This window comes from Pipistrellus hanaki, assembly GCF_964339955.1.
Source record: "Pipistrellus hanaki genome assembly, chromosome: 3".
Classification (NCBI taxonomy): Eukaryota; Metazoa; Chordata; class Mammalia; order Chiroptera; family Vespertilionidae; genus Pipistrellus; species Pipistrellus hanaki.
In genome coordinates, this window is record NC_140505.1 from 79,113,967 (window position 1) to 79,131,487 (window position 17,521).

The 17,521-nt window shown below is 42.1% G+C and overlaps 2 protein-coding genes across 5 annotated transcripts in view; one reads left to right on the plus strand and one right to left on the minus strand.

The window, feature by feature from the left end:
• ARL11 (ARF like GTPase 11) overlaps nucleotides 1–17,521 on the plus strand; it is a 139,449-nt gene that overhangs the window by 62,064 nt on the left and 59,864 nt on the right. The window lies entirely within an intron of this gene.
• The window catches only part of KPNA3 (karyopherin subunit alpha 3), a 96,501-nt gene that overhangs the window by 15,035 nt on the left and 63,945 nt on the right, over nucleotides 1–17,521 (minus strand). For all 4 annotated transcript variants that reach the window (XM_084879404.1, XM_084879403.1, XM_084879406.1 and 1 more), the window contains 8 exons: nucleotides 17,301–17,390; nucleotides 13,901–13,930; nucleotides 13,763–13,815; nucleotides 13,533–13,628; nucleotides 5,184–5,269; nucleotides 2,802–2,888; nucleotides 1,997–2,166; nucleotides 797–841 (listed from right to left, as the gene is read on the minus strand). In XM_084879404.1, coding sequence (XP_084735530.1) covers nucleotides 797–841; nucleotides 1,997–2,166; nucleotides 2,802–2,888; nucleotides 5,184–5,269; nucleotides 13,533–13,628; nucleotides 13,763–13,815; nucleotides 13,901–13,930; nucleotides 17,301–17,390 — 657 coding nt within the window. The remainder of the gene's footprint in view (nucleotides 1–796; nucleotides 842–1,996; nucleotides 2,167–2,801; nucleotides 2,889–5,183; nucleotides 5,270–13,532; nucleotides 13,629–13,762; nucleotides 13,816–13,900; nucleotides 13,931–17,300; nucleotides 17,391–17,521) is intronic.

A 17,521-nucleotide genomic window follows, 5' to 3' on the forward strand; every position in this document is an offset into this window, starting at 1 on the left:
AAAATTTCCTTAAAGCCCAGTTTCTTATTTTGTAAAATGGGGACATGGTATTTAGCCTATCTACTATAAGAATCAAATGAGGCCCTGGCCAGGTAGCTCAGTTGGTTAGAGTATCATCCAGATATGCCAAGGTAATGGGTTCGAACCCAGGTCAGGGCATATATAAGAATCAACTAATGAATGCATAAATAAGTGGAGCAACAAATTAATGTTTCTCTCTCTCTCTCTCTTTCAAGTCAATAATAAAAGAGTCAAATGAGATTTTAAAAATATGAATATGACCGAAACCGGTCTGGCTCAGTGGATAGAGCGTCGGCCTACGGACTGAAGGGTCCTGGGTTTGATTCCGGTCAAGGGCATGTACCTTGGTTGCGGGTACATCCCCAGTAGGGGGTGTGCAAGAGGCAACTGATCAATGATTCTCTCTCATCGGTTTCTCTCTATCCCTCTCTGTAAAAAAAAATCAATAAAATATATTTAAAAATATGAATATGCTTTATAAACTTTTTACCGCTTTATAAGTATTAATACTTAATAAAAACACACCTAATAATGATACAGATAAGTAAACTACATATGTGCTTTTTTTCATAAGGTTAGCATTTTGCTGCCTGGATGACGTAAGCTATAAACTTAACTTTAACCCTATTTTTGAAAAATACTTATGCATTGTGTAAGTTTGACAAATTAATAAGATATATGCTGATATTTATTAAAATCTCAAAGAATAAATAAATAAAACCTTTCTAGTTTCATCAAGAGCAAAATCCCACGTCTAAGCTCCTACTTTACTTACATTTATGTCCGTATGGTATATGAGGACACATAATGCTGGCAAAATCTGAGGAAAGAAGATAAACAATAAGTAACACTAGAGTTAATGAATATGTCTTTGTAAACATGAATAACTTAAAAAAAGCAGTAAATACTATTTGCAGGGTAAGAAAGACAACATTAAATTTGTTTGACTCTCTATTAGGAAAATAGAAATTTGATCAGTTCAATCTGAAAAACCAAAATGATATTTCAAATGTCCAATTAAAGTATACAAATACATCTGGCAGAGATTAATGCACCTTAAAGGAAAAACGTTTGTTTCATAACTTTCTTTATGACTTATAATGTCAAGTGGAAAGAATGGAGATGTAATTATACAGTGTAGCTACTATTTTAAAAAGCTACTCTTAAAACTGCCATCATCCTCTCACTTACTTAAAGCAAAATATTTTATTTAATAAGCTAGTTGAGTCAAATTAAAGTTTTTGAGTTCAGATTTAGTCAAGAAAATTATAACCAGTACAAAGTATGAAGTTTGTTTGTTGAACTCAATCTTTACAGATATATATATATATATTTATTTAATCTGGGACAGGAATCACTTAAATACTCTTTCCATAACAGCAAAAGATGTCAATTATAAAGATTCATAATCAACATTTCTCTACACAGTCAAGTGATTAAAGGTTATGTATGATTTCTAAAATTTAAAATACTGAGATTCATTTATTAACTAGATGTAAGTAGAAGAGTTACTTTATTTTAATTGTAGACTTAACACTAAGCATGTCATACATTTAAGAATATGAAATTTGTCAGAAATCAGACAAATTTTAATTGGACTTATTGTAAATATACTCAAGAACATTTGCATATACACTAGTTTCATCTGTAGTAATTCCTTATTTTTTTAGTGTTAAACCAAAAATGCAATATAATAAAACTTTACGATTTTCTTTTCTCCTTTTTTCTTTTTGAATTGTTAATATTTTCTTTTTATGAAATAGTCATTAAAAATAAGAATTAGGGTGGACTGAAATTCTTTCAGGTGCTATAAAATACTTTTTCACAGGAGTCGAAAATTAAATGACACGCTACTTTGAAAACCTCACACCTGCAATGAAATCTGTATACACATTATTGCATTCACTATACATAAAAATCTAAAGCATAAACATAGGGAAAATATACCATCTGGCCTTTGCAACTCTTCATTTACCTCCTGAACTGTCTCCATAGGCGGTGGGGGGTCCTTATTCCTGCAGAGATTGACAATGACCCATGTGACGTTCCGAAGGAAGGTGATGGGAATGGAGGGATTGATGAAGGACAGAAGAGGTTTGACAACTCCCAGTGATATGACATAATCTCTACATTGAGGACCATCACCTACAGAAATGAAAATTGTATTTAAAAAAAAATTACATTCAGGATGAGAAAGTCTGAAATGTATGCAATGGCTCATGTTGGGACACTGATGTTCTATGTTTCCTCACCATTAGTCAAGGGCATCAAGGGTTGCTGTTTCTCCAGACTTTGACTTGGGGGGAACACAAATTTAACCTACCAATCTTGATAGGAAATTGCATATCTGTTTCAAAGAGGTATTACATATATATTTTTTTAATCCTCACCTGAGGATATTTTTCCATTGATTTTTAGACCGTTATAGAAAGAGGGAAAGACAGAGAGAAATACCAATGTGAGAGAAACACATCAACTGGTTGCCTTCTGCACGTGCCCCGACCAGGGCCCAGGCCAGGGTGGAGCCTGCAACCTTGGTATGTGCCCTTGACCAGTATCCAACCTGGGAACCTTGGGTCCACAGGCCAACGCTTTAGCTGCTGAGCCAAACCAGCTAGGGCCAAAGAGGTATCATTTTAAGTTAGTATTTATAAGGCAAAAAGATAGTCAACCCAAGTTAAAAATTAGAGGAAACATAGTGTGTAATGGCTATGCCAATGTAGGAAAAAAGTTAATTAAGATTCTTAATTAAAGTCTTTTGAAACCTAAATGCAACTTACCTATAATGTTTCCCAACGCCCATACTGCTTGTTCACAAACATTCTGATGTGGTGAATGAAGAAGTCTCAGAAAAAGAGGTACGGCATCTATAATTTTTTAAAAAGCTGATATTTAGACTGCAAAATGTTGAAGAGTTTATTGATTTTTAAGCCTAAATTAGCTGATAAAATACACAGAATTAGGCATAATATAGTTGAATTTAAAAATTGGGGCAAATACTTTTACTTTAAAAATAATCAATTTTAGTATTTTCCTTAGTAATATTCAAGTAGCAAACCTAATTAACAGTATGTAAAATTTGCTTTTACATCATTAACTGAAAGCAAAAAGCAGCAATTTTTCCTATACGGTTTTAAAAATTTTGTTTATATTAAAAAAAGAGTTCCTGCCGAAACCGGTTTGGCTCAGCGGTAGAGCATCGGTCTGCGGACTGAAAGGTCCCAGGTTTGATTCCGGTCAAGGGCATGTACCTTGGTTGCGGGCACATCCCCGGTAGGGGGTGTGCAAGAGGCAGCTGGTCGATGTTTCTCTCTCATCGACGTTTCTAGCTCTCTATCACTCTCTCCTACTCTCTGTAAAAAAACATATATTTAAAAAAAAAAAGAGTTTCTATACCAAATACATAACCTTAGTCAATGTAATCTCAATTGCTAATATGGGATTAACTAAAGACCTGATTATCCCTATATCTGGCCTACTTTATATTTTAAAGTAAGTTATCATTACAATTCTTACTATTTACATAACTTACATGTTAACCCAAATTCTAAAACACTGGTATTATATTCATCCACATAAAAAACTAAGTGTTAAATCAGGTCACTTTTTTGTAAATTTCAGTCAGTTGTCTACTACCTCTAAGATTTTTTGCTGTATCTCTGCATTAACTGCATTATTATGTACTTAACATTTAAAATTTATCACACCTTTAATAGCTTTATTGAGATATAACTTACATACAAGATAATTTTTGTAAGTGAACAATTCAATGGTTTTTAGTATTAATAAAGAATTGTGCAGCTATTACCACAATTTAATCTTAACACATTTCCATCACCTCCGAAAGAAATCCCTCATCCATCGTAATTCTTGCAGCCTAGTACCCCAGCCCCAGGCAACCGTTTAATTTGCTTTCCTTCTCCATATATTTTCCTATTTCAAACATTTCACAGATAAAATTTGTATAAGATATGTTTTTTTGTGTGTTTGGCTTCTTTAACTTAACATGAGGTTGTTAAGGTTCATCCATGTTACAGCATGTATCCGTATTTCATTCCTTTTTACTGTTGAAGAGTATTCAATTATGTACCACATTTGTTTATCGACCCATTATCTAATGTATTTCCATTTTGAGACCATTATGAGTACTGCTGCAAACACCTGTGTAAAAGTCTTTGTGTGAACATGTTTCATATCTCTTGGTTCCATCTAGTAGTGGAACTGCTCAGCCATATATAATAGTAACTATACAATTAAACTTAAAAAAAAAAAAATCCTCACTTGAGGATATTTTTCCATTGGTTTTTAGAGAGAGAGGGAAATACAAAGAGAAACACGTGGATTAGTTGCCTCCTGCACGAGCCCTGAACAGGGCCCGGGCGAGGGAGAAGCCTGCAACCGGGGTATGCGCCCTTGACCAACATCGAACCCGGGACCCTTCAGTCCACAGGCCAACAACACTCTACTCACTGAGCCAAACCAGCAAGGGCTGATTAATCTTTTGAGAAGGTAACCGAAAAGTTAAAAAATGAAAACAAAACACTGTTATTAAATTATTCCTACTAGTCTACATTGAAAGACCTAGTTTAAAATCTGTTCTCTTTCTGTTACAGCTAAAAATGTAACTAGAAACGGTCTCCTAGACATTATCAAATATCTAAAAAGAAAACTAAAAGAGAACAGTATTCTCACTACAGCAATGTAGCTTATTACCATACCCTACTAGTAGACTCTTTAACATCATCTCGAGCACACCTAAAGCCAGGCTAGTACTTGGTGACATATTTCCCCCTCCCAAAAAAAAGCTTTGGTCATTTTGGTCAACACATCAATACATTTATCCCATCTTGAGGTAGGTATACTTTAAAAAATATATATGTTGCAAACTAAAAAGCATTAGATACTTAGCACCCTGAAGGTATCAGAAACAGAAAATTTAAAACCTGTTATTAGAAGATGGTCTCTACCCAAAAAGATAAAACTTTATTCACATTTTAGTAACCACAATTAAAATTATTTAATAATAGATTAACGATACCTATGGGAAAGAAGTCATAATTTATAAAATTTACCAGTTACAAAATAAAATTACAATAAAACTCTACTTTTTTGTCTTTATTAAAAATAAATAAAAAGTCCATTAAGAAAGCTAATTTACTTACTAGACTGTACAACAGCTTGAGTCTGTGCAGAAGTTCCTGATGCTATATTAGTTAATGCCCAAGCAGCTTCAAACTGTAATGAAGGACTGTAAAAAAACAACAAAAATAAATAGGTTTAGGCACATGACTCCAACTTAAATTTATGTCCTAATAAATTTAAGTTGGGATAACTTAAGGTTATAACCAGATCTACATGGTTATTCTTTTACCTGGTCCTTGAATTTCACCTTGTTATATATCCAAATATCTCTTGGGTATTTCCACCTGAATGTGTCACTGGCTTTTGAAGTGAGTCACCATAAACACACATTTCTATGTCCATTAGCAGTTGCAACATTTAGCCAGTCATTACTTTCCCCTTCACCACAAACATCAAATCACTCAGTCCTTTCAATTTTATCTCCTAAATATTTTCTCTTCTTTTTCATCTCCTAAATATTTCTTATATTTATAGCATTACTAGAGGCCTGGTGTATGAAATTCATGCATGGGGGTGTCCCTCAGCCCAGCCTGCACTGTCTCCAATCTGGGATCCCTCTAGGGATGTCCGACTGCTGGTTTAGAACCAATCCTACCAGAAACGGTCTCCTAGACATCCCATCTCCTACTGGGATCAGGCCTTAATGGGCAGTCGGACATCCCTCTTACAATCCAGGACTGCTGGCTCCCAATTGCTCGCCTGCCTTCCTTCCTGATTGCCCCTAATTGCTTCTGCATGCCAGCCTGATCACCCCCTAACCACTCCTCTGCCAGCCTGACTGACGCCTAACTGCTCCCCTGACAGCCTATTTGCCCCCAACTTCCCTCCTCTGCTAGCCTGTTTGTACCTAACTGCTCTCCCCTGCAGGCCTGGTCCTCTCCCTCCCCCAACCCAACTGCCCTTCCCTGCAGGCCCGGTCACCTCCAACTTCCCTCCTATGCTGGCTTGCTCACCCCTAACTGCCCTCCCCTGCTGGTCTGATCGTCCCCCAACTGCCCTCCCTTGAAGGCCTGGTCCCTCCCAACTGCCTTCCCCTGCTGGCCATCTTGTGGTGGCCATCTTGTGTCCACATGGGGGCAGGATCTTTGAATGCATGGGGGCAGCCATCTTGAGTGTTGGAGTGATGGTCAATTTGCATATTACTCTTTTATTAGATAGGATTCCTAATATCACTGTGCTCTCATCATCTCATTTGAATCACTGCCAAAGACTCTAGACTAGTTTAGATCCTATGTGACTCCATACCACTGCTTTACATACTGGAGATATTTATAAGACTGCACAAATTTGCTAAAAGAAAGAGATCATTGTAATCCTATCTTATAAAAGAGTAATATGCAAATTAACCATCACTCTGCTCAAGCCACGTCCACCAGCCACACCCACAAACCAATCAGAGCAAGCATGCAAAGAAACCCAACCAAGATGGCTACAGCCACAGAGAGCGGGAGGGAGGCTTGGGTTTCCCCGGCAACGGAAGCCAAGCTTTCCACACACCCTGGCTGGCCTAGGCCTCCACTCAAGGCTACAAAGTTTCAATTATAGAAGATACATGAACCCTAACAGAAATGGCTAAGGGCCACAGAGTGAGCAGGGGGCTTGGCTCTGCTCCAGGCTACAAAGTTTCAATTGTAGAAGGTAAATAAATTCCAGATACCAGGGCCTCCATTTGGGTCGCCAGGGGCATGATGGGCCTGCAAACCACCACAGGCCCCTCACCCAGGCCGCCCCACACCCCAAGGAAACCCCCACCCTGATCCGGGACACCCTTCAGGGCAAACCAGCGGGCCCCCACCCATGCACCAGGCCTCTATCCTATCTAATAAAAGAGTAATATGCAGATTGACCATCACTCCAACACGCAAGCTGGCTGCCCCCATGTGGTCAAAGATCCTGCCCCCATGTGGACACAAGATGGCCAGAGGGGAGGGCAGTTGTGTGGGGGGGACCAGGCCTGTAAGGGAAGGCAGTTGGAGGAGATCAACCCTACAGAGGAGGGAAGCTGGGGCAAACAGGCTGGCAGGGGAGCAGTTAGACATCAATCAGGCTGGCATGGGAGTGGTTAGGGGGTGATCAGGCTGGCAGGCAGAAGCAGTTAGGGGCAATCAGGAAGACAGGCAGGCGAGCAGTTGGGAGCCAGCAGTCCTGGATTGTGAGAGGGATGTCCGACTGCCTGTTAAACGGGCAGTTTAACATCCCTCGAGGGATCCCAGATTGGAGAGGGTGCAGGCTGGGCTGAGGGACACCCCACTACCCCATGCACGAATTTTGTGCATTGGGGACTCTAGTGTGAGATAATATTGTAAGACCTCATAAAGAAAGTAAAAACAACTAGCCTTTCAAAGATGGATAAAGAGGAGAAACCAAGATGGCGGCAAAGGTAAACGCCTAACTGCAGCCTCACACAACAATTTCAAAATATACAACTAAAATATAAAGTAGACATCATCCAGAACTACAGGAAAGTTGAATGACTAGAAATTCTACAACTAGAAGGAAAGAGAAAACCAGAAGGAAAATCAGAGGAGTTGTAAAGCCTAAGGTATGAAGACACAGTGTGCGCATGGGGAGAGTATGGAGCCAGAGAGGAGGGGTGGCCGAGTGCCTGATTGGCGTTCCCTAGCAGAAAGGAGATAAAAGCTCCAGACTTAGCTGAGCCCCAGTTCCGACTGCACTGAACCCCAGTTCTTGGCGAGACCCTGGGGACCCAGGCTAATACAGAGGGATTCTAAGCTGTAAGGCGGAAACTCAGGGGAGTGGCGAAAGGAAGTCCCGGAGGCGCACACATTGCGCTCAGAGGACGGACTGTTGACTGTGCCACTAGATTGCCCTAGCGGGAAGGAGACAAAAGCTCCGGACTGCACTGAAACCCACTTCCAACTGCACTGAACCCCAGTTCTGGGCTCACTGGGGGAGAGACTAGACTGTCTGGTAGTGGGTGAAGCTCGAGGGCACCTTTCTCTCAGAGGTGCTTGCAGCAAGTACCAAAGCAGCGAGTACCAAAGGACACTGAGGAGCACTGAGACTCAGGAACCTCATAGGGCGGGGCTGAAAGAAAGCCAAGGCTGTAGACTCCACCCTGAAACTCCGCCTCATCCAAGCTGAGCGTAGAGACTTTTGAATAAGGCTGTCTCCTGGCATAGACACAGCTGATCCTCACAGCCAATTGACCTGGACGTCAATTCCTCCCAGTGATACCAACAACAATTAAGACTTAACTACAAAAGGCTGTACACACAGTCCACAAAGGGGTGCACCAAGATAACTGGGAGGCTGACCCACTGAACCATATAGGACACTTTAACACACAAAGCCACCCACCAACTCAGGGAAGCAGCGAAAATGCCGTGACCAGGAAACAGATCACAAACGAAAGAAATGGAGGACAACAAGCGACTGGATATAGTGTTCAAAACCACGCTTATAGGGTTTTTCAAGAATTTCCTAGAAAAGGCCGATAAAATAAACAAAACCTGAGGATATGAAAAGGGATAAACTAGAAATAAAGAATACATTGTCTGAAATAAAACATATTATACAGAGTCCTAAAACAGAATGGAAGATCGCAAGAATCAAGTTAAAGATTTGGAACATAAAGAGCCAGAAGACACTCCTCCACAGAAGCAAGAAGACAAGAGAATCCAGAAAGTTGAAGATAGTGTAAGAAACCTCTGGAACAACTTCAAGCGAACCAACATCAGAATTATGGGGGTCCCAGAAGATGAGAGAGAGCAAGATATCGAAAACATAATGAAAGAAATAGTGACAGAAAAGTTCCCCCACCTGGTGAAAGAATTAGACTTACAAGTCCAGGAAGCACACACTACCCCAAACAAAAGGAACCCAAAGAGGACCACACCAAGACACATCATAATTGAAATTCCAAGAGCAAAAGACAAAAAGAGAATATTAAAAGCAGCAAGAGCAAAGCAGGTAGTAACCTATAAAGGAGCACCCATACGATTGTCAGCTGATGTCTCAACAGAAACCATGCAGGCCAGACGGGAATGGCAAGAAATATTCAAAGTGATGAATAGCAAGAACCTACAGCCAAAAATACTCTACCCAGCAAAGCTATCACTCAGAATCGAAGGCCAGATAAAGAGCTTCACTAATAAAAAAAAGCTAAAGGAGTTCATCACCGCCAAACCAGAATTATATGAATTGCTGAAGGGGGTTCTTTAGGAAGAGGAAGAAAATAAAGATAAAAATTATGAACAACAAATATGTAACTATCAACAAGTGAATCTAAAAACCAAGGAAATTAAAAAAATCAATGAACAATATTAACTGTTGAATATAATAGAATCAGAGGTATGGAAGGGGAGTGGACTGACGATTCTCGGGGAAAAGAGGAGTGGGAGGTGTGGAAAGAGACTGAACATAAACTGTGCCCCTATGGATGAGGACAATGGGGGGTGGGGAAAGGGCAGAGAGTGGGGTGGGAACCTGGTGGAGGGGGAAAAAATGAGGAACATTTGTAATAATATGAACAATAAAGATTTATTAAAAAAAAAGATGGATAAAGAAAGACACTGCAGAAATACAATGAAAAGTATCATGGGTGGATGACCATGGTGTGTATAAATGACTAGGAAAAGATCAAGAAAGTATGCAAAAAAATATAATAGGGGGTGAAATTGAGAAGATAGGTTATCTAAGAGAGAGAGAGAGAGTTAGTTGTTGGTGTGAGGGTGAGAGAGGGAAGACAGCTCAAATCCCAAACTTCAGAATGTATTGGAATTTATTCTATATACATATTAAATAAAGAGTGCTATTAAAAAGGAAATTTTAAAAAATGTTGTAGGTCATGGTATGCAGAATGAATTTTAACAGTTTAAAGGCTGATGTAGGAGAAACCTGTTAAAAGGGAATCTAAATTAAGTTAGGACAAATAGCTGAAAGAATATAAATTCCTTTAAGCATAATAGCAAGTTGGGAGGAGATAGTAGTGAGCAAAAATGAAGGAGAGCCAAAGCATAAGGATACAGAAAAACATATTATAGATATTTAAGAAAGAAGTGAGGCTGTTAGCATCAAAAGGTTGGAGAGATCCAAGAAGGAAAAGTTTAAGGAGAATAAATGTCAGAGATACAGCAAGCATTGAAGTTAAAGAGATGGAACAGATTTGCCCTAGCTCTGTGGTCGGCAAACTGCGGCTTGCGAACCACATCAATTCTTTGGCCCCTTGAGTGTGGCTCTTCTACTAAATACCACAGCCTGTGTGAGTCTATTTTAAAGAAATAGCATTAGAAGAAGTTTAAGTTTAAAAAATTTGGCTCTGTTGACTAAGGAGTTTGCCGACCACTGTCCTAGCTGGTTTGGCTGAGAATAGACCGTCAGCCTAGGGACTGAAGGGTCCCCGGTTCGATTCTGGTAAAGGGCACATGCCTGGGCTGTGGGCTTAATTCCCAGTAGGGGGTGTACAGGAGGCAGCCAATTGATGATTCTCTTCATTGGTGTTTCTATCTCTCCCATTCCCTTCCTTTCTGAAATATATGTGTGTGTGCGTGCGCGCGCGCGCGCATGTGTGTGTGTGTGTGTGTGTGTGTGTGTGTATATATATATATATATATTTTTTTTAAAGAGAAAGATGGAAAAGATGAGAAAATGGAGTATCAGGCCAAGAACTACATAATAAATTTTAGCAAAAGGCAGGGAATAACAGGGTATCAGAGGCAGAGGAGAAGTAAAAGAACAATAAGATCAAAGAAGAGACAGTATATGCTGCCCCAGAATGGAAGGAGAAAGGTTATTAAGTTAGATTAGGTGGTTTGGCAAAATACTGAAAATTAGGATCTTAAATGAGAAAAACAGAAAGACATAAAAAAAATCAAAATTATAAAGCCAGGCAAAGTCTCCTAAGACATCACTTGAAAAAGAGAGAGAGAACATAGAGAAAAAATAAATGACTGCAAGAAGTAAACAATGAATGAACATTTATTATAAGCTTCATATTATTAGTGTATTGTATATCCATTTCCATTCCTCACAACCACTTACTTTTTATTTTAAAAATTCAACGAATTTTAATTTTCGAAATGTTCCCAAAAGAATTATCAGAAGCATCCTCCAGGAACAAAACATAGTTGGGGAATCTATTTACTCCCCTCAATGAACTAGCTGTGTATGCTGTGAGGCAGCCAAGATCTTCTGTGGAGATGGTACTCTCAATGTATAAGAATTCCCTCTTCACATGAAGAGTGTGAATAACAAGAAAGGACAGAGTCATCTTCTTTTCTTTTTGAAGTAACTCATCTTTTATTATTATTTCACCAACCATTGGTGTTTTCATAGTATTTTAAATGCCTAATTTCAGTTTAACATTACCAATATATTTTTTTAAAGATAATCCAATCTTCCAAGTAGCAGATATTAACAACTTCTCACACAATTTCTAGCAATAGTTTGCAGTTCTGAGCCATGCTTTAGAAAAACAGTTCCAGCCCTAGCCAGCTTGGTTCAGTGGATAGAGCATCAGTCAGCAGACTGAAGGGTCCCAGGTTTAATTCTGGCCAAGGGCACATGCCTGGATTGTGAGCTCGATCCTCAGTAGAGGGTGTGTAGGAGGCAGCCGATCAATTATTCTCTCATCATTGATGTTTCTCTCTCTTTCCTTCTCCCTTCCTCTCTCAAGTCAATAAAGAAATATGTATTTAAAAAAATTTCCAACAGCCTGTGCAGAATTTATTACTATTCCACCATTAGTAATAATTGCACTTATTGCTGCAGAAACTTGAAAATTTTCTGCTGCAAACTTTAACACTGCTGTGTACTTTCAGGAACATTGAGTACTTTGTACAGCAGCCCTGGTGTAACTGGTTTGCACAGAGAACCCAAGTCAACTCTGCCCAGTAGTCCACTTTGTGGTACTGGGGACTGCTCCCGTCACTTAATTTTTACAGATGAGAGTATAAAAATAGATGAGGGCATACAAGCCAGTTGGGTTTTGGTCAACAGCAAACCCTGGATTTAAACCAGGGTACAAAGTCTATGGTCTTTTATATTACAAAACAACTTCCAATGACAAATGTATAAAGTCAGAAAGAAACCACTGACACATTTCTATGTTTGCTTTGGGAAGTAGTTACACAGGGCTATATACATATTTTTTACCATTATTTTCTATATAAAAGCTATGTTTCACAGACACACCTACACAATGAGTCTATACCAAAAACTGGAAAGGAAAAAATGAAAGAGAAGCCGATTGAGAACAAAAGAGGACCCTAAAAGTACAGGTAAAACAATGTTTTCTTAAACAGTTGAAGTAAAACTTATTTCAACTTAAATAAATCTTGTTTAAAAAATACATTATTAAAATAAAGTGTTAAGGGCTATTAGAAGGGTGGCTGTGGCACACAATGGAAAATCCTTAGTAGCAACATTTAAATACCATTATTTTTACTTAGTCAACTGAATATTCTTTAGACAACATTTAGCAAAATATTCAAAATTTTAGTCTAAATGCTCTAAAATGAAAAAATCAGCATTTGTCCTAAAGTTTTTGGAGTGCAAACTTACATTCTTCCCAGGTGATTCAAATAGATGAGTTTAAGATACAGCATTCCAGGGTATCTCTAAACACTAACAAAAGTGGGGCCAGTACCCCCAAAATACCAAGTGATGTTTTTTCCTTTCTATTTTGTAAAAGTATGAACAGCCCTCTTATTTTTAATTCACACAAATAAAACCATGATGTTGGACAACAAATCATGATTGAAATTCTGTTAAAGACTTCAGAGAAGCAATGGAACAGCTGAAATATTCACAGCAAACAGCTACTCAGTTCTGGAAACCATTCGTGTTGTCTCAGTCATAAGGTTAATCTATATATAGACTCATAAGCAAAGAGTGACTCAAACACTATTTGGGCTGTTTTAAAATATTACTAAAAAATTAAAAATCACTAACAGCCGGAACTGGTTTGGCTCAGTGGCCTCGGACTGAAAGGTCCCGGGTTCGATTCCGGTCAAGGGCATGTACCTTGGTTGCGGGCACATCCCCAGTGGGGGGTGTGCAAGAGGAAGCTGGTCGATGTTTCTCTCTCATTGACGTTTCTAACTCTCTGTCCCTCTCAATTTCTCTCTGTGTAAAATCAATAAAATATATTTTTAAAAAAATCACTAACACTCTAAATATTTGAAATAAGTTAGAAAAGACAATAAATAGAAGCTAAAATTTTCCTAGAAAATAAAGAAAAGCACTTTAGGTCTGTTGAATATAATCACAAAATAGTTACATAAAAATGCATAACAAATAAAAATATAATAAATGCAAAACCAAACTGAACTCATTGGTTAAATAACAATCTTAAATTTTTAGTTACTAACTGAAAAAAGTGGGGCAGGGAATCAAACCATACTTACTTATCATCCCTTTCTAAACATTTGACAAGAATTGGTAAAATCCCAGATTTTATTAAGTCATCAATTGGTGGGTTTCTGTCACTGGATAATAGTTTTCTAGAAAAAGAAATATAAGAAGTTGTTATAATTTTCAAACTATGAATAGAAATAATAATGTACTCTTTCTTGACTACTAAATAAGACACCCTACATGTGACATAACTTCTCTGACTGGACAAATCAGTATTTACCTTGCAGCTTGAACAGCACTCAGCTGGACCACTGGGTTATCACTTGTGGCATTCTGCAACACCAAATGTAAATTTCAGAAATAAAAAAAAATCAATTTCAAAATATTTTAAATTGAGAATATTAAATTAATCACATACCTGCAATATAGCTTCTAGTGTTACATTTTGCTTAAAAAGAAAAAAAAAGATAGTTCAGCAATGTGTTTATTAGCAAAATTACATTTATGAAATAATTTACTTACAAAGTTAATATACCACACCTGGGGGCCAGTCACATCCCGGGGCCAGAGGTGTTCTGGCCTCAATTTTACCGGGGAGGAGCTTAAAATGGTAATGCATCTCCCAGTTCACCGGACTAAATAGAAGGAGCCTTCTGGTTGTTTCCTAACTCAGAGTGCAATGCTTGTTGAAGTATTAGCATGAAAGCATCATTTAGCAAGAGGAGATATCCGCACTGCAGTGTTTAAGACATGGAATTTTGAGGAGAATCCAAGATGGCTGCTCGGGTAGACACCTAACCGCAGCAGCACACAACAATTTCAATGGAATACAACTAAAATGTAGAGTGGACATCGCCCAGAGCTACAGGTAGTCGACTGACTGAAAATTCTACAACAAGAAGGAAAGAGAAAACCAGAAGGAAAATCAGAGGAGCTGAAAAAAAGCCTAAGGTACGAAGACATGCTGTGCGCTCGCACGCACATGCGCGGAGAGGTTGCAGCCGGAGAGGAGGAGAGGGCTGGGTGCTGCCCGGCGTTCCCTAGCAGGAAGGAAATAAAACCCCCAGCCTGGGCTGAACCCCCGAACCGGCAGCGCTGAGCCCCAGTTATGGGCCAGACCCTGGGGACCCAGGCTCTGGCAGGGGGAGACGGGGCTGTGAGGCGGAATCCCAGGCGAGCAGCGAAAAGCAGGGCCCCCGGAGTCGCGCGCACATTGCGCGCAGAGGACTGAATGTTGACTCTGATGCTGGATTACCCTAGCCGGAAGGAACAGGGCCGCCGGCGGCGCTGAGCCTCAGTCCGGACTGCTCTGAACCCCAGTTCTGGGCCAATCCCTGGGGACGCAGGCTCAAGTAGAGGGAGACGGGGCTGTGAGGTGGAGTCCTGGGAGAGTGGCGAAAGGCCGAGCCCCCGGAGTCGTGCACATTGCTTACAAGGGAAGGAATGTTGACTCTGATGCGGGATTGCCCTGGAGGGAAGGAAACGGGAGCCCCGGCTGTGTTGGGCCCCAGTTTCGACTGCTCTGAACCCCAGTCCAGGACCAGACCCTGGGGACCCAGGCTTGAGGAGGGGGAGACGGGGCTGTGAGGCGGAATCCCAGGGGAGTGGCGAAAAGCGGAGCCCCCAGAGTCGCGCGCACTGCGCGCAGAGGACAGTCTGTTGACTCTGATCCTAGACTCCCCTAGCGGGAAAGAGAAAAAAAAAGCTCCAGACTTGAGGAATGCAGGGAGCAGGAGCCCCTGCCGGACACCAGCCAGCCGGGCGCCAGCAGGGAGCCGGGTGACGGGGCCCCCCCGGGGGGGGGGGTGCCCCTGAGCCTTTGACCTCTAAGCACAGGCAACGGAGCCAAGGCTGTGGGCTGCTTCCTGGGCGGCACCGACCCCGGCAACAGGCTGGAGCAGCGCGGGAGGCCGCGGAGAACAAAGGGGTGCCACAGGCCAACCTGCTGAGCTCCCAGGACAAGGAGGAAGAAACCAAAGAAGTTCTCAATGTGAAGAAATCAAGTGAGAGCAAAAGATAGTAAAATTACTTAAGAAAGAATACAAAGAAGATCTTGAAAAATCCAAGACTAAGTCAGAACTCAACTCACCAGCCAACATTGCAACCTATATGCGTTAAAAAAAAAAAGGACAAAATGTTGGAACAGTGGTGGCCAGGCCTAGAGTGCCCAGGCACAAGGCAGTGGCAACCAGGCCCGGAGCAGCAACGGCCAGGCCCCAGAGCAGCAGCAGCCAGAACCAGAGCAACAACAACCAGCACTGGAGCAGCCAGACCTGGGGCAGTGGCAGCCAGGCCTGAGGTGGAGGCAGCCAAGCCCAGGGTGGCCAGTCCAGGAACACCCAGACCCGGAGTGGCCGGGCCCGGAGAAGCCTGTCCCAGAGCAGCCGGGTTGGGAGCAGCCAGGCCCAGAACAGTAGTAGCCAAGCCCGGAGCATCCGGGCTGGGAGCGGCCAGACTCGGAGCGGCCGGGCCCGGGGCAGCCGGGCCCAGAGCAGCCGGGTCGGGTGAGGCCAGGCCCGGAGCAGCAGCTGCCAGGCTGGGAGCGGCCAGGTCCGGAGCAGCCGGGTCTGGTGCGGCCAGGCCCAGAGCAGCAGCTGCCAGGCTGGGAGCGGCCAGGCCCGGAGTAGCCGGGTCTGGTGTGGCTAGGCCTGGAGCAGCGGCTGCCAGGCTGGGAGCGGCCAGGCCCGGAGCAGCCGGGTCGGGTGCGGCCAGGCCTGAAGCAGCGGTTGCCAGGCTGGGAGTGGCCAGGCCTGGAGCAGCGGCTGCCAGGCTGGGAGCGGCCAGGCCCGGAGCAGCAGCTACCAGGCTGGGAGCGGCCAGGCCCGGAGCAGCGGCTGCCAGGCTGGGAGCGGCCAGGCCCGGAGCAGCCGGGTCTGGTGCGGCCAGGCCCGGAGCAGCAGCTGCCAGGCTGGGAGTGGCCAGGCCCGGAGCAGCCGGGTCTGGTGTGGCCAGGCCCGGAGCAGCGGCTGCCAGGCTGGAAGCGGCCAGGCCCGGAACAGCCGGGCCGGTGCAGCCAGGCCCGGAGCAGCAGCTGCCAGGCTGGGAGCGACCAAGCCCGGAGCAGTCGGGCCCAGAGTAGCCGGGTCGGGTGCGGCCAGGCCCGGAGCAGCAGCAGCCAAGTCCAGAGCAACTAGGTTGGGAGCGGCAGTGACCAGACCCGGAGCAGCTGGTTGTGGAACGAACCAGAGCAACAGAGGCCAGGCCCGGAGCAGCCAGGCCCGGAACAGCTCACTCCTCGCCTGCCCCTGCCCCACAGCTGCCTCTCAGACATGGCTGGAAACTTTTGTGGGAACTTGAGGGTCTGCTGAATCAAGTGATGAAGGCTTAGATCTGGATGTGTTGAGTTAGTATAGGGCTGGGGTGTTGATCTGTGAGTGCCTTGGGTGGGGCCTGGATGAGGCTGGTTGACCTATTTGGAAATGTCTTTTGTGTGAAATGTATCATTGGGCATGTGGAGGTATTATTGATATGAGAAAATGCTAAGTAACTGATTTACTATCTGAAAAGGGATTTACTATCGGGGAAAGGGAGGGAGGAAGAGACTGAACATAGACTGTGCACCTATGGATGAGGACAATGGGGGATGGGGAGGGGGCGGAGGGTGGGGTGGGAACCTGGTGGAGGGGGGAAGAAATGAGGAACCTTTGTAATAATATGAACAATAAAGATTGATTAAAAAAAAACAAAAACAAAAAAAAACAAAGTTAAAGTTAATATACCTTAATTATCATTGTACAATTGATCTTAGATTAAAAATAAAGTTTTCTGGCCATTACAAAAATTATTTAAAAATAGTTTATAAGAACAAGGTAACTTACTGCTTTAAAATCAGCATCAACATCTGAATCTTCTAAACTTTCTTCTTGGGGAACATTCCTTTTTTTCAGTAAGTGTTCATCTCTTTTGTTCTGAAAGGCAACCAATAAATAGTTAAGAAGCTATAAGGATACTGTTAATAAAAACTCCATTAAAATTATTTAAACGTTATCAGACAATTGTGAAACAAATTGGGTCTCTACATAAGAGTAACATGAATTAA